General features: G+C 45.5%; 1 protein-coding gene and 5 non-coding genes across 9 annotated transcripts; all 6 read right to left on the bottom strand.

Moving 5' to 3' along the window:
* Positions 1 to 1,520: 1,520 nt before the first annotated feature.
* Positions 1,521 to 10,299, bottom strand: EIF4A2 (eukaryotic translation initiation factor 4A2). Of its 4 annotated transcripts, none has more exons than XR_006175291.2 (12): positions 10,148 to 10,299; positions 9,071 to 9,116; positions 8,846 to 8,978; positions 8,413 to 8,552; positions 6,759 to 6,927; positions 6,209 to 6,318; positions 5,668 to 5,811; positions 5,093 to 5,230; positions 4,624 to 4,713; positions 4,135 to 4,214; positions 3,187 to 3,294; positions 1,521 to 2,339 (listed from the first exon to the last, which is right to left on the bottom strand). XR_006175291.2 is itself a non-coding variant. In XM_024107395.3 (11 exons), the coding sequence occupies exons 1-11, from the start codon at positions 10,174 to 10,176 to the stop codon at positions 3,285 to 3,287; spliced, it is 1,089 nt and encodes a 362-aa protein (XP_023963163.1). In that variant the 5' UTR covers positions 10,177 to 10,299; the 3' UTR covers positions 1,521 to 3,284. The 4 variants fall into 4 exon arrangements, 2 of the variants coding, with proteins under 2 accessions (XP_023963163.1, XP_008168913.1); XR_006175292.2 differs by having other exon boundaries at positions 3,191 to 3,294; XM_024107395.3 differs by having other exon boundaries at positions 1,521 to 3,294.
* Positions 4,788 to 4,915, bottom strand: LOC112059905 (small nucleolar RNA SNORA63). Its single transcript, XR_002889171.2, has one exon. It is a non-coding gene; the product is annotated as a small nucleolar RNA SNORA63 (small nucleolar RNA).
* Positions 5,432 to 5,612, bottom strand: LOC112059907 (small nucleolar RNA SNORA81). The gene has a single exon (XR_002889173.1). It is a non-coding gene; the product is annotated as a small nucleolar RNA SNORA81 (small nucleolar RNA).
* On the bottom strand, positions 6,031 to 6,159 carry LOC112059906 (small nucleolar RNA SNORA63). Its single transcript, XR_002889172.2, has one exon. It is a non-coding gene; the product is annotated as a small nucleolar RNA SNORA63 (small nucleolar RNA).
* On the bottom strand, positions 6,412 to 6,482 carry LOC112059904 (small nucleolar RNA SNORD2). The gene has a single exon (XR_002889170.1). It is a non-coding gene; the product is annotated as a small nucleolar RNA SNORD2 (small nucleolar RNA).
* LOC112059908 (small nucleolar RNA SNORD2) lies at positions 8,630 to 8,700 on the bottom strand. Its single transcript, XR_002889174.2, has one exon. It is a non-coding gene; the product is annotated as a small nucleolar RNA SNORD2 (small nucleolar RNA).
* Positions 10,300 to 24,801: the final 14,502 nt, after the last annotated feature.

Genomic DNA, 24,801 nt, shown 5'->3' with positions numbered 1-24,801 from the left:
CTAGCAGTTGGAGAGTAAGTCACAAGTTCAACCAGAAGCAGCCCACAGCTTTTTGAGGGGACTTGAGGCTGTAACAAACCCCAATTCCACAGATTGGCATGGTCCTGTACTTATCCTAACACATTTATGGTTTTCATAAAAAAATTGACTAGAAATTGTCACTATCCATGCAGCAGGAAGGAATAGGGTTGTGATTACTATTACCTTCTTGCTTACTGACTGCTCAAGCAGTTGTAAGAATGAGTTAAGAGTAACAGTGCTAGTTTTAGTCAATATGCCTCTTAAAGCAACATTCATGTAAGACATGTGTGGGGACTGAAGCCCATGCCCAGCTGCCACTTCTAATCCTGAACCCTGTCAGCCCTCAAGCTTTGGGCCCAGCAAATTTAACACCAGCCCTGGCAACCCCATCACAACCAAAGGTTGTCTTTACCATAGACCAGTGGTTCCCAAACTGGGGTTTGTGAAATGTTACAGGGGTTCTCAGAAAAAAAATTCCCTAATGGTGGTCAGAGCTATCCCTAGGGACCCCAGTGGACTTCCACATGCTAAGCAGATCTATCACACTGAGGATTTAAACTTCAAGACTCCTTATAAGACATGGAAAGGGAGGTGGGTATTTTTTGCTGTTTTTAAAATTAACTAGGCAGCTAGTATTGTTTTAAATTATGAAAAAGTTTAAGCTTTGTTATGTGCATTGTTTGCCTGGACTGCTCAAGACCTGAATGCTTGTGTAGGAGGAACTGAGTCAGCTTCTTATATACCTTCATGTTTCACATCTAATACGCCTTGATGAAACACAGGAGCCTTGTCTTATAACAGGCTTATTCAAAGTGATACAAGCTACAAAAGTGAGATATTGGAAGAGTCTCACCATTTTCATAGTGTAATAAAAATACTGTAATGATAAATAGTATGTAATATGCCTTCAAAAACAAGTTTTATATTTCCCAGATCTCCTTTATCTGAGTATAAATTATAAAAGCAGTGAAAATCCCTGGAAATATTTTTAGGAGGGGGTTTGCAAGACTTGACATTTTAGTGAAAGGGGTTCACACATGGTTGAAGTTTGGGAACCACTGCCATAGACCCATTTACAACCTGGGGGCCAGACTACATTTAAGATATCCAAAGGGGTCTGCACTTCCATTTGCAATTTTTTAGAGGTCTATGAGTAAAAGGTTAAAAACCACAAGAACTTGCCTAGACTAGGTTGTTTAGTACCTGTTTTACATTGTAGCTGCACATGCGCAAAGCCCTACAGGTAACAGATTTCTATAGCTTGTAATAGAGCTGAGACTAAAAGCTATTTAGCATAATGTAGAAATTGCCTGTAGATAAGTCCTAAGCTTTCCCTTCTGCCTGCCCCATGCAGTTAGCAGGCTAGTTATTGGCTTAACTGCTCATGAGCTATTGGTAAAGCTGTAGTTTCACTTCTTTACTAGCAAGTGATAAATGAAACATTACCTCCACTCAATGAAAGACACTTTCAGTCAAAAACAACTTTTAAAGTGTAAAAGTGAATATAGAAGTTTTTTTTATTGAACATTCAAACTTCATTAAGACATGTGCAATATGGCAATTTTACTGGGTTTAACCCTAACTAAGACAATAGTATGATTGCTTGCTTGCTGGGGCTTAACAGGGTCCAGATCACACTTACCACTAATTAAATATTTTATTGAATAAATACATATCAACAAAAATGAATTTGAATACTCTATATTAAAAGTTTATATATTTTTAAAGGCCTTTCCAATTCAATCTAAAGTAGAAGTAAAAAACATACAATAAAGGAAGGTATGCTAGTTTAACATAATTGGCTGACTTTATACAGCACTTATATCTTTTAGTCCATAAGTAAATTATCAAATGATAAAGAACATCTAATACAACCACTTCTACTGAACTAGGAAATAAATTTCTAAGAAAGAAAAAACGTACAGACCCCATGACTTTCCACCCAACCCCAACAGTCTAACCCTAAAGTGGATAAAGCCAATGGCTTTCACCACAAGAGCTCACGACAAAAATGTCGCTTCGCTGATCAAAAAAAAAATCTGTATTTCGGATCCGTTATGAGCATTGAGACAAGATTCAGTATATCCCCAAAGAAAGAAGCACAATGCACGTTGTGAATCGCCTATTCAGCAACAGCGAGCACTGCATTCAAAAACATCTCTCATCCCAGGGATTAAATGAGATCAGCCACATTCATAGGCATCTCCTCCACTGTAGTATTGTAGAAAGTCTCAATATCCCGAAGAATTCTTTTGTCCTCTTCGGTAACAAAGTTTATAGCCACACCTTTCCTGCCAAAACGACCACCTCGTCCAATTCTGCACAGAACAGAAGACATTTAAAACAACATGTTTTTCTAAAAGATTCCAATTCCTAAAGGAGGGCGAGACATTTTATGGACAGTATTATACAGGACATCAGACTAGATGATCACAATGGTCCCTTCTGGCCTTATCTGCCAAAGGCCAGTTTATCCTTATTTACAGTACTAGATGCTAGTCAAAGTGGTATTTTGCTAAGAAAAATTAGCTGTTAGTGCCAACCTTAAGAAATATCCAACCTATGGAGAGCAGTGGAGAAAAAGATTACTGTTTTGACTGCAAAATAATTTCAGTGTAGCTCTTTTTGGTGTTGTGATATGAAGTGCAAAATCATTTCAGCCCTCCCACTCTTGCATCTTTGAGAATGGCTAGCAATGAGACTTACACATCCAGCCACCCTCATCCATTTCCCAAGCATGGGCAGAGCTTGGTCAGCCTAGCGCACACGTAAATGTTCAAGAATGCTAAAATAAATATTAAAAGTCAGCAACAGATGTACTCCAATTACATTCTGTAAATTACAGAACAGTAAATGTTACTATTTCATTGTGAAAACATCAAATTTTTAGTATTTAAGATGCTGTTTTCAGTGGGAAAACTTATCAGTTTGACAAGGAAACCCAAGACAAGATTCAATATAAAGCTAAAAATCACTGCTTTTGTATAAGTTTTAGGTAAGAGAGATTACACCACCACATTAGTTTTAGTGAGTTGACAGCCCACCAACACAGTTCTGCCTTCCTTCATGGAAAACTGGACAATGTGAAACACCTTTTCTGCAAAGCTAAAATACATGACAAAAAGCGAATAATCATGACAAAAGAAAAAACAAATATATAAATACCAACTCGCTCTTTATTCAAACAGTGTGCCGCTTACGAATCCACGTCCTAAATTAGGTCAACGCCGTTTCTGAGCACCATCTTGTGTCATCAACTGCTGCTATCGACTCCTGTATTTTTTTACATCAAGTAACAGAGTACAATTTACTTCATTTAAGGACAAAGCCACTAGATGTATTTAACTAGAGCTAGGGAAACAAAACTGAAATTGCTACCAGAAAGGAGAAAAACAAAAAAACAAACCACCACAGAAGAAAGAATCCCACTGTAAGAGGAACCACCAAGAATAAACAATGAAGGCAGAAAACAGCACAATTAGACCTCTCAGGAAGTCAATGCATTCTTACTATCCCAGCTGAAGTGGCTAACAATATGGAAGCCTACTAACTGAACAGCAGCAGCAATCCAGGAAAAATTAGCTATGGCCTAAAGCAGTAAGATGTGGTGGACAAATCAGTAACTAGACTTGGCATGAACACTGCAATTAGAAAAGATGTTTTGCAGTTTCTGAGACTCCACAAGATATACTGCAGAAGATACTAATTCAGCAGCAGATGCCAATTGGACTACACCTCAGCAATGAATGTATCAGGCAACAATGCCAAGACAGACTAAGACATCTAAGTTTTCCCACTGCTGTGTTTCATTGACTAACCAAGAAGCTCTGCCCCTCCCCCATTTCAGAAATGTTATGGAAACAGCTGTACCAGTCAGTGCTTAGTGTTCAATATTTTAGATGGGTACACCCTTCCTGGTATGGTTGGATATACACACTATTCCAATCCCCTCCCACCCCCCAGAGTGGACTAAGACAACCCAGAGCAGTGGGTGGGTTTGTCCAAGTTATACAGATAGAAATATGTAGAAAATAGGATGCAAGTTCTTATGATTTAGTCTGAAGCAGTGAAAATAGGAGAAACAGTCAATGACATAACACTGCAGCAACTAACCTGTGAATGTAGTTTTCACGATTGGTCGGCAGGTCGTAATTTATAACCAACGAAACCTGTTGCACATCAATGCCACGAGCCTAGAAGCCAATACAAACTCTTTAATACAAGCCCATACGTTTTAGAGTAAGAAATTTACTCCTTATTTTGTTGACCACATTATAGTGATGAACTACAACCGTGTAGTCCATAGTGGAGTGTAGTCTTTACTCTTCCAAGAGCTTGAGTGGTTCGGTTACAGTAACCTTCACCAAGTCAAGAAGCTTTTGGCAGCAAGTGTGAACATGCTAAACTAAAACACTGGAGGTGCAGTATTAAGGTAACAGATGTTTGGGGGCATGGATCAGTGTTCACATCGCACTCCCATCAGTACTTGGCCCAAGCTGGGGAAGCTAATGATCCAACCAGTGGACCAAATTCGGTGATGAATTCGGGTCACATGCCACCTGATGAACATTGCGCATATGCGAAGATGATTGGGATAGTTACCAACAAATCAGTAGTGATCAAGACACGGCTTGATCCTGATCTAAACTCCCTCATGATAACATCTCGTTCCTTCTGGTCCATGTCACCATGCTGGAGAAATCAAAAATGAGAACTTTTACAATCTCAATATTCCAGAACAGAAAAATCTATTTCTTATTTTAAATGTGTATGAGACCAAGCGTCCCCATCTGCTATGGGATCGAGGCAGGCAGGGATAGTATGAAACATTTTGCTTTGAGCAGGGGGAACGACAATACAGCACTTCACAGCTACATTGTAACTTAACCTGCTACTCACTTTAAACAGCATCAGTTTTGATGCTTAGAACTTCAGTTTCTGAATCTGTTGGAATGATTCCGATTAAAGTGTCTATCATTGCACAAGTGAAACGGAGATTAATGTATTTAAAGCAGTCCTACAAGGTCACAAGCATGAGATGTCTTAGATAAAATGAAGCATCAACTCTCACCAGAGCAGAAACCGTGAAGTCTCTCGCATGCATTTTCTCTGTAAGCCAATCCACTTTTCTCCTTGTATTCAGGAAAATAACAGCCTGTGTAATGGTCAGTGTCTCATACAAGTCACAGAGAGTATCCAGCTTCCATTCCTAAATAAATTTGCATATATTTAGGAAAAAGCGCCAGGTACTTAAATTTGTAGTAACTAAACTTGTTTAGTGAATAAGAAAAAAATTTTAATATGGCAGGGCAAGAACTACAGAAAAACCCATTATCAAATTAACATTTCAGTATATAGAATTATGTAGGTACAACATGAAAAATAAGTATTACATGCAAGTTTCAACATAGATTATTGCACCAAATCCTAAGACATAGGACACTGGACATTAAGAAAGAGGTCCACCCAAGTCATTTTGGATCTAGTGCACATTTATTCTTCTTCTTATGTGTACTCTGCTAGCATTACTACAAAAACCAAGGCTCAGCCCTGGTTTCTGTAATTTTAGCACAGTGCTTGAACAAGAAGGTGGAAAGACAGATCTTCTAAATACTTCTAGCCAAAGGAAATAAAGTTAGCACCTACCTCTCTTTCAACATTAATATAGAATTGTTTGATACCCTCAAGGGTCAATTCTTCTTTCTTCACCAGAATACGTATAGGATCTCTCATGAACTTTTTGGTCACTTCCAACACATCCATTGGCATTGTGGCTGACAGCAATACAACCTAAAAGATACAGTACAAACTGAGATGAAATCCTTCTAAAATTGTAAGAAACACCAATATTCAGAGGTACTGTACTAACCCTAAATGAGAGTACCATCACCAATATCCAAGAGAGCACTTTGTGCAGTGAGCACTCAAAAGCAGAGACCATAGTTAAATAGGATTATCAATTGATTAATATTGAAATGAATCTAACATGGGTAAGTGAAGACAGATTAAATGTACGAGACCAAGCGTCCCTGTCTACTGTGGGAATCAAGGCAGACAGGGATAGTATGAAACATTTTGCTTTGAGCAGGGGGAACGACAATACAGCACTTGACAGCTACATTGTAACTTATCCTGCATTTCTTAACACAAGCTGTTCATCTTAGTTATAACTAAATTCTGATTTTACCTGAATATTTGTGCTTAACTTTTGAAAAATTTCATAAATTTGATCTTTAAATCCACGGCTCAACATTTCATCTGCTTCATCCAAAACAAACATCTTGATCCATTTAGGTGCTAGGAGAAAGGGAGAAGTGTTTCATAAAGCATGCTAAGGAGAATGTTTAGTGCATCTGCAATGGATATGAATCACTACCTCTTCCTTGATATGAGTGATCAGTATAAACTTTTATCATCATTTCTAAGTCAGTCCCGAAAGATGGTAAAACATCACTTCACTCCCCTTTTAAGTTTCACACCCTGCAAGTTATGTATCTAATGCAAAGTTTCAAACATTCTTAACTTCTCCTCCAACTGCTGAACAGTAATATTTTTAAGTGGAATGTTCAGGTGTATCTATTGCCTTTAATATGTATTTCTTCCACAATTATTTACTTGGAAAGTTGAACCCCAGAAATACAAAGCCTGCTTTCCGTATTGTCAATTGAAACCATCAAGCAGTTTCCACACGTGAATATACTGGTTGCTAAAGTAATGAAATTAAATTCAGTACTTACAAAGATATCGTCTGTTTAACATATCAAACACCCGACCTGGAGTTCCAACCACAATGTGTGGAGCCTCAGCCTGAAGCTTCTGCATCTCATTACGAACATTCGTGCCACCAATACAAGCATGGCAAGTTGCACCCATATAGTCTCCAAGAGCCAAAATTACCTTTTGTATCTAAAATAAAAATCCTTATGTCAGTACTTCCAGTATGTTAACCATTTTTTTTTAAGTTACAAAACAGTAATTTCTGTAATTCACTATTCAGTTCTGAACAAGGACCATGCACTTGTCTGGTATGGAAACTGGGTCAAAGTTGCTGCTAATATCCCCAAAATTTAAATTAGTCACTAAAGAACAAAGTCCACCAATGGCATCAACATGGTAATTTCTTGGGTTGATTTATTTAAGCTAGTTTTTTTCTTCTTACCAAGAGAAGAGTCAGTCCCATTATCAAATTAATCCTAGATCTTTTCCTTAAGATATCATAAGGAATTTTTCTTTAGAGGCCAAACTGCAAAGTGTCGGCAGAGTTGAGAAAACTATCACTGGTGTTGTACACTAGCAGAACAGCTTGCAAATAAGTTATGACATTTTGTCGTCAGGCAGTCAGAATACACAACTATGCAGTAAACGCAGATTTACTAGGCAAGAATCAAATATCCTCAGCATTAAGGCCAAATGATGCATGTAGTAAGGCCAAATGATGTATGTAGCATCACCTGCAAAAATGCCCAATTCTGTTCCCAGTGAAGTCTCACTTTGCTACTGCCTTCACTGAGAGTATAGAAATAGGATTAGTAAACAAACTATAACTCATCTAATACCACAATTTTTCCTAGATTCCAAAACCAAAATACCTTTTGGTATTTTGACTGTTATAAAGATATCATCTTTGGACATCTACCTCCAAGCACAGTTGACTAATCTTTGGTCTAAGGAAGTAAAAAAGTCTCACTTAAGAGCGAGAAGCAAATTTTATATAGTATAAAACCAAATTGCAAAACATTTTATAAGTCTGATGTTTTCACCCCTCAGCTCAGAAAGAGCTGAGAAGCGATCACGTGCATCACATCATTAAACCTTAAATCAATGGATTGTTAGAGCCACTTTAACAGTACAGGAATCAATGTAGTCTGGTGCTCCATTAAAGCAGCTCCATTTTAAGCAGGAAAAAAATACTGAACCTTTGAGGTAAAGTAAACATGCAACATAGCATGGGTCAGATAATTACACCACAAGACAATGAACTGATCACATGTGCACTGCAGTTTTCATGTTGCACAACTGCACAAGTTCGAGTTGTTTTCAAAAAATGCAATTTGTTTCTACTCAGAACATACTGTTTTAATATCATATCATTTTTAAGATTTCACCATTTGCCGGGAGATGCCCTTTCAGAACTACACAGCATATCAGCTGTTACCTGCACCTTATCCCAGCATCACCTCCAAACAAGTCACATCTGAACTCCCTTCATGTGGGTAGAGAAAACCTAAAACAGAAGCTATTCTGTTTCCCCATTACACTCAAAGTGGCAAGGATTTTGAATGGATATTAGTTACAGACCCCTTTAAAAAGTCTGTTAACTGTCCTACACAGTTGTGAAACCTGAAACCTATGCAATGTGCAAGCAGCTTTTTTTAACTACACTATCAATACCTGTTGAGCCAGTTCTCTGGTAGGGGCCAATACTAGTGCTTGGGTCTCCTTGAGATCAATCTCCAATTGCTGCAGGATGGAAATAGCAAATGTGGCTGTCTTGCCAGTACCTGACTGAGCTTGAGCAATCACATCATACCCTAAAAAAAGTAGGATATATATTTACTGCTCCCACACAAGTCATTCATATTTAGTTTAATTCTATTCCTTTTGAAATAAGTGATCAGCAATTAAGAGCTCTCTCCATTTCAGGTCAGTCCCGAAAGATGGTATACCATCATCTCACTTGTTCAAGCAAGGGTTAAAAGTAAGTGTTATCACCACACTTTAAAAATAAGTGCATAGTACATACATTTAAAAAGGATCTCTTTTCTAGTTAACTTGTGTTGTCACCATTAGCAGACAGATACAGTAGATGTTTGTGCTTGCCTACCTTTGATACATGGAATAATAGCTCTCTGTTGAATTGCTGAAGGCTTCTCAAAACCATAAGCATAAATACCCCTGAGAAGGGATTCTTTTAAATTCATATCATCAAAATTGTCAACAATTTCATTCCAATTGCTCTGTAAGGAAGGAAGCAAAAAGCAGATTATTACACGGATTACCTACCTCCATATTGGATTTAAGTCTAAAAGGGTATTATGCAGTTGCTCACCTCAATGATACCATCAGGGTCCATTCCCTCTGGGCCGCCATGGTCTCTGTTGCCAAGAAAAAGCAGGCTGTTAACACTCTTTGCAACTAACAACTTGCATGAAGAACAAGACCTCAGTATCTTGGATAGCATTCGCACTGCCCACACCGAACTGGAACTTGAACCAGTGATGGATTACTCTAGAAAATGCTCTGGTATTTTCCCAGCATGAGAACTAGTCTCCCCTCCTCATTAGCATGGATGCCATTACTCCAACTTTCTGTGCCAGGCTCAGTCACCATTCATAACCCCTAAGCCACAGTGCAAGATCAGCAAAACGCCCCTACCCTGCAGCAAGCCCCAGGGGGCAGCACAGCACGCTTCCCCGCAGCAAGGCAGAGACAGCAGGCCTCAACATGCCGCACTTCCTCCGCCACAACAGGCGCAGGGCGGAGACTACAGCTCCCAGCATGCAGCACACCCCTGGCAGGGAAAAAAACTGCTCTAAGAGCGTTGCCTGCTGGGCGCTGTAGCCCCCGCCGGGGAGAAGGCAAAAGAGCGGCCCCATGTGGGCCACCTCGTCTGTAGAACCGGGAGCGAAGGGTTTTCTCCGGCTTCTAGGCGGCGCCCCTCCCCCCTCAGCCAGGACTAGCAAACTCTCGCGAGAGCTCCACCCCTGGGATACGCTAAGCAGGCGGAGGAACGCGCCCAGCAAACGCCTTCAGCGCCGCGCCCCTCCCGCTCTGCGTGAAAATGGACTCGCCCGAAGCCGGGCCCATGAAACGCCGGAGTGAACCAACGGGACACCGAGGGGGGGGTTCAAAGTTGAAGCGTCATGGGCGGCTCCTCTCGGAGCTAAATCATGCTGGGCCGCACGGGTGGCGGGTCCCCGAAACGGACAAGCTGCGGGAAGAACTTGCCTACCAGGGGACAACTGGACGGAACCATCTGGGATAGTATTTCCCACCAACGGCAACGAGCCGGCATCACACGCCCCACCTCCTCCCGCGTTAATCTCTCTGCCCCTTAAAATCGCCTCAAGAGGAAAAAAAAGCCACTAAGGTCCCGACTAGCCCCCCACTTCTCAGCCCCCAATACCTGCTATAATCCGTGGAACCACCTGACATGTTCCGGACTCCAGCCCCCACTTGTGTTCTGTCCTCAACTGAAAAGGCAGCGCCTCCGCGGCGCCCGGTTTATATACCCATGCAGCCGCCGGGACTCAAACCGCCTTTCGCCGCGGAGGGATCTATATATCGCCCCACAGTCCAAGCCACAAATATGCCCCGTTTAGGATTCGCCCGTGTCACGGATATCCCCACTCAAACTGGGTATGATATTTCCCGTGGGGTTCGTAAGGCTGCCAGGGCCAGAAGAGCGGGCGGAGATTGGAACTATTTTGTGTGCCGCGAAGGCGGAAGGATATTGCAGCAGTTGGCGATGTGACAGTGTCCTGCTCCTTCCTTCTCCTGCTCGTGCCCCCACCACTCGCACACGGGGTTTCTCTGCCCGGCCCCTGCTGCAGAGTGGCGCCAGGGACTCAGATCGGGAGAGACTGAGTGGCGCAGGGGGCTGGGTTGTCGGATTGGGGGAGCTCTCCCAGGAAGAGCGGGAGAAAAGGGGAGCTGGGCGAGGGGCCAGAGGAGGGGAAAGGGCAGCTGAGGCCCGAGGAAGGGGCAGAGAAAGAGGGAAGGGAATTTAGGGAGGGGGGGGGTCCCACCAGGAGATGAGGAGGGGGCAGTTGAGGGAATGGGAGAAAAGGGGGCACCAGGTGAGGAGGGTTAAAGGATCAAAGCCTGAGCATCACCTGTGAGGAAGGCAGGGTTATCACAAGGCAGGATTTTATCACCAGTCTTGCCATGTTGGTGTCAAACCCAGGCTCCAGGAGTCATGGGATTATGTGAAACTCTCTGCTTTCTTTCATTTACCCCCTCCCCCCGCCCCTACATACACACACACCCAAAAAAGTAAGCTTCTAGCCCATGTGTTGTGGGGCAAAACCTGGAAAACCGCCCTGGGAAAGTCTCCAAAACAAGACGGGCAGCAAAAGAACCGCAAATAGAGTCAAAAGAAAAAACCCTTTGGTGATTTTTAAATCGATTTTGGGATGGAGGAGGGGATTCATACTTTTGAATGTCTGGAGTAGGCAATACTGGAGAGGGACAAGGGGAAGGAGAAGCTGTGGCGCTCTGGAGAAAGGGATATGTGGAAGCAGCTCAGGGAACAGGTACCAGGGGGTGAGGTGGAATAGGGGAGAAGATAGAACCTAGGGGAGACGGTTGCAGATAGGGAGAGGTTGCTGTCTATATTGTTTGGCTAGAAGGTGATTTCTACTGCCATACTGCTGTTTAATTCATGTGCTCAGATACTGTAGTGATGGGTGCTATATAAAAACCCAGATAGGTTAAATAGATTAGCTTCACACACTTTTACTGGTGGGCACCATCGAGATTTATGTTTGGTTGGTTTGTTTTTGAGGTAGCAGAAACTGGCTGAGGGAGGAGAGTTAAAACGTAGGTAATGTATTCTAGATCAGTGGTTCTCAACCAGGGGTCCGAGGCTCCCGGGGGTGGTGGTGGGGGGGCGCGTGTAAGTTTCAGGGGGCTGCCAAGCATGGACAACATTAGACTCGCTGGGGCCCAGGGTAGATAGCTGAAGCCCCACCATATGGGGCTGAAGCCTGGGCCCCGAGCCCCACCACCTGGGGCTGAAGCTGAAGCCTGAGCAATATAGTTTTGCGTGGGCCCCATGGCATGAGGCTCCAGGGTATTTCTCTGCTTGCTATCCCCTAACGCCGGCCCTGGCTTTTATGTGCAGAAAACCAGTTATTGTGGCACTGGTGGGCCGTGGAGTTTTATAGTATTTTGAAGGGGGTTCAGAAAGAAAAAGGTTGAGAGTCCCTGTTCTAGATGAAGGTATATTTGGGGGATGTTTGTGTGGGAGTTAACCCATGCAGTTGCTAGGATTGATGCAGATTTATTCGTATGTGATGGAAAAGTTGTGTTGTGACAGATTGCAATTGACAGTCTGACAATGTGAATACTAAATTCTGTCAGGAAATAGTGTTTTGATGACACAAACTAAAATAAAACAAGATACATTAAGTAAGTCAATTTTTATTGTGCAAGCTAGATCAAAATGGTCAATGGTATTATGCTAGTTATGGGGTCACAGTGTGGGGTGTCATGAGCTGTCAGTCTTCACCCCAAACCCTGTTTCATCTCCAATATTGATAGTGTTAAATATAAAAAAATGTGTTTTTTTTAATTTATAAGGGGGTCGCACTCTTAGGCTAGCTGTTTGAAAGGTGTCCCAATACAAAAGTCTGAGAATCATTGTGCTAGTTTAGGGCTAGCATTGTGCTAGTTCACGGGGAACCATGGCCAATGGGAGCTTCAGGGGAGGTACCCGCAGGCAAGGGCAGCGCGCAGAGCCCTCTGCTCCCCCCCCCCCCCCCCCCCGGCTGCAGGGACATGGTGCCGGCCGCTTCTGGGAGCAGTGCAGGGCCAGGGCAGGCAGGGAGCCTGCCTTAGCCCCGCTGTGGGCTGCTGCCACCCTGGAGCCGCTCCAGGTAAGTGGCGCCGGTCTGGAGCCCGCTCCCCAAACCCCTCCTGCACCCCAGCCCTGAGCCCCTTGCTGCACCCCTCCTGCACCCCAACCCCCTGCTCTGAGCCCCCTCCTGCACCCCAACCCCTGCCCTGAGCCCCCTGCTGCACCCCACACCCCTCCTGCACCGCAACCCCCTGCCCTGAGCCCCCTCCTGCACCCCAACCCATTGCCCTGAGCCCCTTCCCACACCCCGCACTCCCTCCTGCACCCCAACCCCCTGCCCCAGCCCTACCTTCATGGCCCTGCATGCAATTTGCCCACCCAGATGTGGCCCTCAGGCCAAAAAGTTTGCCCACCCCTGTTCTAGTTGCTTTCATACCAATAAAAAAAAAAAGTATTGCTGCATTTACTAGACTTACCAGGTTTATTATAATTGTTTCATACTATTACTTGTGTATACAAATGATATAACATACTAATCCCATTTGTGTATATTTGGGGAGGGTGAATGGGGTTGAGTGTGGCAATTCGAGAATTTGTCTCCATAGTGAGCACCTGTGCACAAATGCAGGTGATGTTTTGAAAATCCAGCCTTTTGCTTTTAAGATATGAATATGTGTAAAATATCCCTCAGAGGATTCAATTTGGAGAGAGACCAAATATACACTGGTTCCGCAATGGCAGCACCTGCAGGGGCAGTATGACCTGATGAAATGGACAGAATTTTAGGTGACAAGGTGAGGAAGGTAATATCTTTAATCGGGTCAACTTCTTGACAAGCTTTTGAGTTTACACATATTTTGAGTGTCAGGAAGTCCCAAGTTATATATTCCCAGCTCTCTTATTGATGCACTGTAGAAATCTTAAAAGCCTGTTTTATGGAGTGTTCTGCATTTAGTGAGGAAAATTGAAAGTGCTTCTTTCTCTTCACATGTGTGACACTGGAACTGTACAATAAGGGTAACACTCATCTGTGCAAGAGAGAATTTTATCAGGGGCCAGACTAAGGAACTAAGAATCATCACAAACCTCACCACCTGCCACTCCGAGTGCAAGGTGCATTTCTTTGACCTTGTCTTCTCTAACATAAACACGTAGCAATATGTATATTTAAATAACAAAACACCCCTTCTCCCTCCCCAAATATTATTAAAACAAGACAGTCCATTGCATGTGGAAGTATTTTTTCGCACAACACACAGCCTGTGGAACTCTTTGCCAGAGGATGTTGTGAAGGCTAAGACTATAAACATAAGGAAGTACTTCTTCATACAATGCACAGTCAACCTGCGGAACTTGTTGCCAGGGGATGTTGTGAAAGCCAAAAGCATAACTGGGTTCAAAAAAGAATTAGATAAGTTCATGGAGACTAGGTCTATCAGTGGCTATTAGCCAGGCTGAGCAGGGGTGCAAAACCATGCTCTGAAGTGTCCCTAGCCTCTGTTTGCCAGAGGCTGGGAATGGACAAAAGGGGATGATCACTTAATGATTACTAAGGCTACGTTTTAGTCACAGGTATTTTTAGTAAAAGTCATGGACAGGTCACCGGCCGTAAAAAAAATTCACAGGCCAGTGACCTGTCCATGACTTTTACTAAAAATACCCGCCCTGATTAAAACTTGGGCAGGGGAGGAGGTTGCGAGTGCTCTGGGGAGGGCAATCCAGGGTTGCTGCAGGTGCTGGGGGAGGTGGCCCAGGACCCCCGCCGGTACTGGGGGCGGGGAAAGTTGGCGGGGCTGGCAGGGGCTTCCTACCCAGCTCTGCATCCCTGTCGCTCCTAGGCAGCGGAGGGAAGGGCCAGGGCAGGGGCTCTGCTACTTCTGCCACAAGTGCTGGCTGTAGGGTGACCAGACGTCCCGATTTTATTGGGACTGTCCCGATATTTCTTTGTTTGTCCCGCGTCCCGACCAACGTGCGGTCGGGACACTGGACAAACAAGGAAATGCCCCGGAGCCTAGAGCCCGGAAGTGCTCGCACCCCCCCCCCCGCCCCGACTCCGCCCCCTCCTCCCCCGATTGGCTCCCTCCCCGAATCCCCGCCTCTTCCCCGGGCTCACCATTCCTCCCCCCTCTGCAAGCGCTGGAGGGAGGCCCGGGAGACTCAGAGGGAGCGCGGGGCCGGGGTGAGTAACAGTCCGGCCTGGCCCCGAGCAGGCAGGACTCAGTTGGGTGGTTGGGAGAGGAGGGGGGCGACCCGCGGGGCCAGGCGGCGGCTGTTGTTGTCCCCCCGGGCAGCGGGACTCGGGAGCAGCCGCTGCTGCAGCTCCCACTGCCGCGGGGGAGGAAGCGGCCATGGCGCTCCGCGGCTGCGGCGCCTCCGAACCCCCCGAGCCGGGGCCTGCTGCGGGGACCCAGCAGCGCGTACGCTGGGCCCAGCCCCTGGCCAGTCGCGTCTGGGCTGCTGCCCAGGTGGTGCTATCGCGCGGCGGCCCGGGGGCGGAGGCATCGGCAGCCCAGCCCCGTTCGTTCCCCTGCGGGACAGGGGGGCTGGGGCCTGCTGCCCCCACTCCGGGGCCGCCGCGGGATAGCACCAGCTGGGCAGCAGCCCAGACGCGACTGGCCAGGGGCTGGGCGCAGCGTGCGCGCTGCTGGGTCCCCGCAGCAGGCCCCGGCTCGGGGGGTTCGGGGGCGCCAGAGCTGCAGCCGCGGAGTGCCATGGCCGCTTCCTCCCCCCGCGGCAGTGGGAGCTGCAGCAGCGGCTGCTCCCGAGTCCCGCTGCCCAGGGGGGGAGAACAACAGCCGCCTGGCCCCGCGGGCCGCCCCCCTCCTCGCCCTACCACCCAACTGAGTCCTGCCTGCAAGGGACCAGGCCGGACTCTCACTCACCCCGGCCCCGCGCTTCCCCTGAGTCTCCCGGGCCTCCCTCCAGCACTTGCGGAGGAAGGGTTTTTTTTTTTTTTTTGGCCCCCCCCCCCCACGTCCCGATATTTGTCTTGGGTGATCTGGTCACCCTAGCTGGCTGCCGCAGTTCCCATTGGCTGGGAACTGCAGCCAATGGGAGCTACAGGGGTGGGGCCTGTGGGCACAGGCAGTGCTTGACATGGAGTCCCCCCACCCCTCTGCCGCCTAGGAGCTGCTGGGGGACCATGCCAGTGGCAGCCAGGGAGCCCCCCACCCTGAGATAAGTGCCCCCCCGTGCTCCCCAACCCCCTAGCCCTGAGCCCCCTCCCACACACCCAAACTGCTGCTGCTGGCCATGGGGCTGCCCAGCTTGAGCAGCTCCTGAGCCAGCACCAGCTGCTGCAAAAGTCACGGAGGTAACAGAAAGTCACGGAATCCATGACTTCTGTGACCTCTGTGACAGACAGTGATTACCTGTTCTGTTCGTTCCCTCTGAAGCACCTGGCATTGGCCACTGTCAGAAGACAGAATACTGGGCTAGATGGACCATTGGTCTGATCCAGTATGGCCCTTCTCATATGCTTCTGCCCCAGGGAGAGGATGAGAGAACAAACTGCGATATACTGGAAGGTGCTCAGATACGATGGTGATGAGTGCAGTAAAATACAATGTTGCCCCTTTTTGACCTGAGGAGGTATTCAAAGTTTGGGGTCCTGAGGATATTCCAGTTGAGGGAGAAATTGATGGAGTCTCATGTTTTCTTTGATGCAATCTTGTTTATTTACAAGTAGGGCTGTCGATTAATCGCGGTTAACTCATGCGATTAACTAAAAAAATTAATCGTGATTAATCGCAGTTTTAATCGCACTGTTAAACAATAGAATACCAGTTGAAATTTATTAAATATTTTTGGATGTTTTTCTATATTTTTCAAATATATTGATTTCAGTTACAACACAGACTACAAAGAGTACAAAATGCTCACTTTTTATTATTATTTTCGATTACAAATATTTGCTCTGGACAAATGATAAACAAAAAAATAGTATTTTTCAATTCACCTCATACAAGTATTGTAGTGCAATCTCTTTATTGTGAAAGTGCAACTTAAAAATGTAGATTTTTTTGTTATAGATTCATAGATTCATAGATTCTAGGACTGGAAGGGACCTCGAGAGGGCATCGAGTCCAGTCCCCTGCCTGCATGGCAGGACCAAATACTGTCTAGACCATCCCTGATAGACATTTATCTAACCTACTCTTAAATATCTCCAGAGACGGAGATTCCACAACCTCCCTAGGCAATTTGTTCCAGTGTTTAACCACCCTGACAGTTAGGAACTTTTTCCTAATGTCCAACCTAGACCTCCCTTGCTGCAGTTTAAACCCATTGTTTCTGGTTCTATCCTTAGAGGCTAAGGTGAACAAGTTCTCTCCCTCCTCCTTATGACACCCTTTTAGATACCTGAAAACTGCTATCATGTCCCCTCTCAGTCTTCTCTTCTCCAAACTAAACAAACCCAGTTCTTTCAGCCTTCCTTCATAGGTCATGTTCTCAAGACCTTTAATCATTCTTGTTGCTCTTCTTTGGACCCTTTCCAATTTCTCCACATCTTTTTTAAAATGCGGCGCCCAGAACTGGACACAATACTCCAGCTGAGGCCTAACCAGAGCAGAGTAGAGCGGAAGAATGACTTCTCGTGTCTTGCTCACAACACACCTGTTAATGCATCCCAGAATCATGTTTGCTTTTTTTGCAACAGCATCACACTGTTGACTCATATTTAGCTAGTGGTCCACTATAACCCCTAGATCCCTTTCTGCCGTACTCCTTCCTAGACAGTCTTTTCCCATTCTGTATGTGTGAAATTGATTTTTCCTTCCTAAGTGGAGCACTTTGCATTTGTCTTTGTTAAACTTCATCCTGTTTAACTCAGACCATTTCTCCAATTTGTCCAGATCATTTTGAATTATGACCCTGTCCTCCAAAGTAGTTGCAATCCCTCCCAGTTTGGTATCATCCGCAAACTTAATAAGCGTACTTTCTATGCCAATATCTAAGTCGTTGATGAAGATATTGAACAGAGCCGGTCCCAAAACAGACCCCTGCGGAACCCCACTCGTTACGCCTTTCCAGCAGGATTGGGAACCATTAATAACAACTCTCTGAGTACGGTTATCCAGCCAGTTATGCACCCACCTTATAGTAGCCCCATCTAATTTGTATTTGCCTAGTTTATCAATAAGAATATCATGCGAGACCGTATCAAATGCCTTACTAAAGTCTAGGTATACCACATCCACTGCTTCACCCTTATCCACAAGGCTCGTTATTCTATCAAAGAAAGCTATCAGATTGGTTTGACATGATTTGTTCTTCACAAATCCATGCTGGCTGTTCCCTATCACCTTACCACCTTCCAAGTGTTTGCAGATGATTTCATTAATTACTTGCTCCATTATCTTCCCTGGCACAGAAGTTAAACTAACTGGTCTGTAGTTACCTGGGTTGTTTTTATTTCCCTTTTTATAGATGGGCACTATATTTGCCCTTTTCCAGTCTTCTGGAATCTCTCCCGTCTCCCATGACTTTCCAAAGATAATAGCTAGAGGCTCAGATACCTCCTCTATTAGCTCCTTGAGTATTCTAGGATGCATTTCATCAGGCCCGGGTGACTTGCAGGCATCTAACTTTTCTAAGTGATTTTTAACTTGTTCTTTTTTTATTTTATCCGCTAAACCTACCCCCTTCCCATTAGCATTCACTATGTTAGGCATTGCTTCAGACTTCTCGGTGAAGACCGAAACAAAGAAGTCATTAAGCATCTCTGCCATTTCCAAGTTTCCTGTTACTGTTTCTCCCTCTTCACTAAGCAGTGGGCCTACCCTGTCTTTGGTCTTCCTCTTGCTTCTAATGTATTGATAAAAAGTCTTCTTATTTCCTTTTATTCCCGTAGCTAGTTTGAGCTCATTTTGTGCCTTTGCCTTTCTAATCTTGCCCCTGCATTCCTGTGTTGTTTGCCTATATTCATCCTTTGTAATCTGTCCTAGTTTCCATTTTTTATATGACTCCTTTTTATTTTTTAGATCGTGCAAGATCTCGTGGTTAAGCCAAGGTGGTCTTTTGCCACATTTTCTATCTTTCCTAACCAGCGGAATAGCTTGCTTTTGGGCCCTTAATAGTGTCCCTTTGAAAAACTGCCAACTCTCCTCAGTTGTTTTTCCCCTCAGTCTTGATTCCCATGGGACCTTACCTATCAGCTCTCTGAGCTTCCCAAAATCTGCCTTCCTGAAATCCATTGTCTCTATTTTGCTGTTCTCCCTTCTACCCTTCCTTAGAATTGCAAACTCTATGATTTCATGATCACTGTCACCCAGGCTGCCTTCTACTTTCACATTCTCAACGAGTTCCTCCCTATTTGTTAAAATCAAGTCTAGAACAGCCTCCCCCCTAGTAGCTTTTTCAACCTTCTGAAATAAAAAGTTGTCTCCAATGCAGTCCAAGAATTTGTTGGATAGTCTGTGCCCCGCTGTGTTATTTTCCCAACATATATCCGGATAGTTGAAGTCCCCCATCACCACCAAATCTTGGGCTTTGGATGATTTTGTTAGTTGCTTGAAAAAAGCCTCATCCACCTCTTCCACCTGGTTAGGTGGCCTGTAGTAGACTCCTAGCGTGACATCTCCCTTGTTTTTTGCCCCTTTAAGCCTAACCCAGAGACTCCCAACACTTCCGTCTCCTATGTCCATCTCTACCTCAGTCCAAGTGTGTACATTTTTAATATATAAGGCAACACCTCCTCCCTTTTTCCCCGTCTATCCTTCCTGAGCAAGCTGTACCCATCCACACCAACATTCCAATCATGTGTATTATCCCACCAAGTTTCAGTGATGCCAACAATGTCATAGTTGTATTTATTTATTAGCACTTCCAGTTCTTCCTGCTTATTCCCCATACTTCTCGCATTTGTATATAGGCATCTAAGATACTGGTTTGATCTTTCCTCCCAGTTTTGTCCTGACTCTCCTTTCTCTCTGCCAATATAGCCCACACTCCCTCTTGTTTCCGACCCATCTCCCCGGTCTCCATGTTCCCCACTTACCTGTGGGCTTTGCTCACCTGTCCCCGTCGAACCTAGTTTAAAGCCCTCCTCACTAGGTTAGCCAGTCTGTGTCCGCATAGGGTCTTTCCTCTCCTCGAAAGGTGAACGCCATCTCTGCCTAGCAGTCCTTCCTCAAATAGCATCCCGTGGTCTAGGAAGCCAAAGCCCTCCTGGCGACACCATCTTCGCAGCCAGGCATTCACCTCCATGATGCATCTGTCTCTGCCCGGGCCCCTACCTTTGACAGGAAGAATGGAAGAGAATACCACCTGCGCTCCAAACTCCTTCACCCGTACTCCCAGAGCCCTGTAGTCACTCTTGATCCGCTCAGTGTCACACCGCGCAGTATCATTTGTGCCCACATGGATGAGTAGCATGGGGTAGTAGTCAGAGGGCTGGATAATCCTCGACAACGCCTCCGTAACGTCTCGGATACGGGCCCCCGGCAGGCAGCATACCTCCCGAGATGAAATGTCAGGGCGACAGATGGGCGCCTCCGTCCCCCTCAGCAGAGAGTCTCCGACCACCACTACCCTACGTTTCCTATTCGCAGTGGTGGCAGCAGACTTTCCAGCCTTAGGGGTACGAGGCTTCTCCTCCTTTACTGTAGGGAGTGATTCCTTCTTTCCTGTATCAAGAAGAGCATAACGGTTACCTATAACCACGGCAGGAGGGTTCGGAGCAAGGGTGGAGCACTGCCTGCTGCCAGAAGTAACCAGCTGCCAGTGTCCACCCTGAGCCATCTCCTCCTCCACCAGTGGTGTATCAGCAGTCCTGTGTACTGGGACAGCTACCTCAGCTGTCTCCACATGGACACTGTCGAGGAATTGCTCGTGGATACGGATGCTCCTCAACCTAGCCACCTCCTCCTGTAGCTCTCCCACCTGCTGCCTGAGAGATTCCACCAGCAGGCACCTCTCACATTGGATGGTCCCCCCAGCCTGGATATCAGTAAGTGGAAATTGCAAGTTACAGTCTTTGCAAAACCACACCAGGATCTGGGTAGAGGCATCCATGCTTAGGCACTCTGTCTGGCTACAGGCACAGGTGGAGGAGACAGTAGCAGTGCTGGCACAGGTGTTGCGGGTCTTCCTAACCATCGTAAGCCTCCCTCTGTCAAACTCCCGTCTGCAGCCCCCTGTCAGCTGAAAGGGTTGTTTAAGCAAAAAGTTATGAATGTAGTTGCTTTATAGGTATTAAGGGGAATCAAGAGAAAACAGATGGAACTGGCAAGGGACCCTCGCGCCCTTCCTGCTCCCCTTCCAAACTCCCTTGTGAAACTCCCTGTTAGCAGCCCCTGTTCGCAAAGCCCCTGTTACATAACTGTACTCAAAAACAAAACTATGTAAAACCTTAGAGCCTACAATTCATTCAGTCCTACTTCTTGTTCAGCCAGTCACTAAGATAAACAAGTTAGTTTACATTTGCAGGAGATAATGCTGCCCGCTTATGTACAATGTCACCTGAAAGTGAGAACAGGCCTTCACATGGCACTTTTGTAACCACATTACAAGGTATTTACATGCAGATATGTATGCCCCTTCATGCTTCGGCCACCATTCCAGAGGACATGCTTCCATGCTGATGACGCTCGTTAATAAAATAATGCGTTAATTAAATTTGTGACTGAACTCCTTGGGGGGAGAATTGTATGTCTCCTGCCCTGTTTTACCCGCATTCTGCCATATATTTAATGTTATAGCAGTCTCAGATGATGACCAAGCACATGTTGTTTGTTTTAAGAATGCTTTCACTGCAGATTTGACAAAACGCAAAGAAGGTACCAATGTGAGATTTCTAAAGAAAGTTACAGCACTCGACCCAAGGTTTAAGAATCTGAAGTGCCTTCCAAAATCTGAGAGGGATGAGGTGTGGGGCATGCTTTCAGAAGTCTTAAAAGAGCAACAATCTGATGCGGAAACTAGAGAACCCGAACCACCAAAAAAGAAAATCAACCTTCTGGTGGTGGCGTCTGACTCGGATGATGAAAATGAACATGCATCGGTCTGTACAACTTTGGATCATTATCGAGCAGAACCCGTCATCGGCATGGACACATGTCCTCTGGAATGGTGGTTGAAGCATGAGGAGACATATGAATCTTTAGTGCATCTGGCACGTAAATATCTTGCGACACGGACTACAACAGTGCCATGCGAACCCCTGTTCTCATTTTCAGGTGACATTGTAAACAAGCCGGCAGCATTATCTCCTGCAAATGTAATCAAACTTGTTTGTCTGCGTGACTGGCTGAACAAGAAGTAGGACTGAGTGGATTTGTAGGCTCTAAAGTTTTACATTGTTTCATTTTGAATGCAGTTTTTTGTACATAATTCTACATTTGTAAGATCCACTTTCATGATAAAGAGATTGCACTACAGTACTTGTATTAGGTGAATTGAAAAATACTATTTTTTTTACAGTGCAAATATTTGTAATTAAGAATAAAGTGAGCACTGTACACTTTGTATCTGTGTTGTAATTGAAATCAATATATTTAAAAATGTAGAAAGCATCCAAAAATATTTAAATAAACCATATTCCATTATTGTTGAACAGGGTGAGGCTGTTGTGTTGTAGGCAGGCTGCTGGGGTTAGAGTGCTGAATCAGGGTTACACAGCACATACACACTCAGGAAACTGCATTCTTGTCTGCTGGCTGTTGATGTCCGGGCTGTGAGCCACAGCATCAGAGCATTTAAGGCACCTAAGATTTCAGTGCAGGTGATGACAACCTCTTACTGGTCTTGGTTGAACCCTAAAACATTCCACAGACACAATTAGATTTGTAGTTAGAGCTAATGGACTGTTAGATAAAGCTAAAAAATATTGAACATGCAATTTCTTTCAATTTAATTAGATAAATCCAAATATACAGACTGTACATTTATGATGTAAGGAAACCACAAACCTATATATTTTAATGTCATAATCCTGTGACCGCTCTGGACAGCACTTTCAACTCCGACACACTAGCCAGGTACACAGGAAAAGCCCTGGGAAATTTTGAATTTCATTTCCTGTTTTGCCAGCGTGGCGAACTCAGCAGTATAGGTGACCATGCAGTCCCAGAATTGCAAATGAGCTCCAGCATGGACCGAACGGGAGACACTGGATCTGATTGCTGTATGGGGAGAAGAATCTGTGCAGGCCGAACTCTGATCAAAAAGAAGAAATGCTAATATATGTACCAAAATCGCCCAGGGCATGGTGGAGAGAGGCTACAACAGGGACACATAGCAGTGCCGTGTGAAAATTTAAGGAGATCAGGCAAGCCTACCAAAAGACAAAGGAGGCAAATGGTCGCTCCGGGTCACAGCCCCATACATGCTGCTTTTGTGATCAGCTGCATGGCATTCTGGGGGGGACCCTACCACTACCCCACCACTGGCCGTGGACACCTGCAAGGGGGGAGTCTCACGCAACAGGGAGGATGATTTTGTGGATGAGGAGGAGGAGAATGCGCAGCAGGCAAGGGGAGAATCCATTCTCCCCAGCAGCCAGGACCTTTTCATCACCCTGGAGCCAATACCCTCTCAAGGCGGGTTCCCGGACCCTGAAGCCGGAGAAGGCACCTCTGGTGAGTGCACATTTGTAACTACACTACAGGGGTTAAACGCAATTGTGATTAATGTTTGATTTGCCGTGAAGAATCGGGATGCATTCGCGGCCAGTACAGCTACTGGAAAAGTTTGTTAACGTATCTGGGGATGGAGCAGGAATCCTCCAGAGACATCTCCATGAAGCTCTACTGGAGGTACTCTGAAAGCCTTTGCAGAAGGTTTCTGGGGTGGGCTGCCTTATTTTGTCCTCCATGGTAGGACACTTTACCACACCAAGCCAGTAGCAAGTAGTCTGGAATCATTGCAGCACAAAGCATGGCAGCGAATGGTCCTGGGTTTTGGTCGCATTCAAGCAACATTCGGTCTATATCTTTCTGTGTTAGCCTCAGGAGAGTGATGATCTTTCATGGTCACCTGGTTGAAAAAGGGGAATCTTTGTAAGGGAACAGTAAAAGGACCCTGTTCATGCTGAGCTGTTTGCGCTTGGCTAAAAGGGATCATCCCTGAGAATAGCCACGCAGTGTGGGGTGGGGTGAAGGGATCATCCCAGAGAATAGCCACGCGGTAGGGTGGTGGGAGGGGTGTACTGCACATCCACCCAAAAACTGCAGCCCCTCCTTTTAAATGGCAAACCCAACTGGCATTGCTTGCTATGGGAAAAGAGGGCGCTGCAGTTTGAAACCATTCCCACATGTCATGAAGGTGGAAGAAGCCAACCCCCCATATCCTTTGGCTTACCATGGCTGCCTGGAAACTGAATTCTGTTGCCCAGCCGTGTGTGATGTGTCACCATACCGGCGGGCACTCAATATAAAAGGCAAAATGTGACCTTGTACCTAAAGCACATGTGCTGTCTGCTGTGAATTGCTTGATTCACTGTGAAAGAGTCTCCCTTTTGTTCTCAGAAATGTATCTTCTTAAATTTTCTACTCTCTCTTTTTATCCCCCTGCAGGTGCAAATGTTTCTGTGCTCCCCTATTATCTCCGTCCCAGAGGTTATCACAGATTAGAAGGCGAAAAAACTGCACTCACGATGACATGTTTTCCGAGCTCATGCAGTCCTCCTGCACTGATAGGGCACAGCTGAATGCAAGGAGGCATTCAGTGACAGAGGCCAGGAAAGCATTAAGTGAGCACGATGAGAAGAGGTAAGAGGCGATGCTGAGGCTAATGAGGGAGCAAATGACATGATCAGGGGCGTCTGGTGGAGCTGCAGGAAAGGAAACCAGAGCACAGACCGCCGCTGCATCCACTGTATAACCACCTGCCCTCCTCCCCAAGTTCCATATCCTCCTCATCCAGACACCCAAGAACGTGATGGGGAGGCTCCGGGCACCCCGCCACTCCACTCCAGAGGATGGCCCAAGCAACAGAAGGCTGTCATTCAAACAGTTTTGATTAGTCGTGTGGCTACAATAAGCAATGTGGCCTTGTCCTTCCCTCCTCCCCACCTCCCCTGCCCCGCCCGGGCTACCTTGTCAGTTATCTCACTTTTTTTTTAATTAATAAAGAAAGAATGCATGGTTTCAAAACAATAGTGATTTTATTTCCTTTGCCAGCTATGATCGAAGTGGGGAGGGAGGTTGGCTTACAGGGAATTAAAATCAACAAAGGGGACGGGTTTGCATCAAGGAGAAACACAGACAACTGTCACACCGTAACCTGGCTAGTCATGAAACTGATTTTCAAAGCCTCTC

The sequence above is a fragment of the Chrysemys picta genome, chromosome 9 (assembly GCF_011386835.1).
Source record: "Chrysemys picta bellii isolate R12L10 chromosome 9, ASM1138683v2, whole genome shotgun sequence".
NCBI classification, from domain to species: Eukaryota; Metazoa; Chordata; order Testudines; family Emydidae; genus Chrysemys; species Chrysemys picta.
The sequence above is the reverse complement of the archived record's forward strand: the minus strand, read 5'-3'. Positions and strand labels throughout refer to the sequence as shown.

Excerpts from the sequence above, each read along its gene's own strand:
- EIF4A2 (XM_008170691.4), bottom strand. The coding sequence starts at position 10,176 with ATGTCAGGTGGTTCCACGGATTATAGCAG. Across the intron at positions 8,979-9,070 it reads ACCCTGATGGTATCATTGAG|AGCAATTGGAATGAAATTGT; the intron begins GTGAGCAACTGC and ends CCTTCCTTACAG. Across the intron at positions 5,231-5,667 it reads ATATTAATGTTGAAAGAGAG|GAATGGAAGCTGGATACTCT; the intron begins GTAGGTGCTAAC and ends AAATTTATTTAG.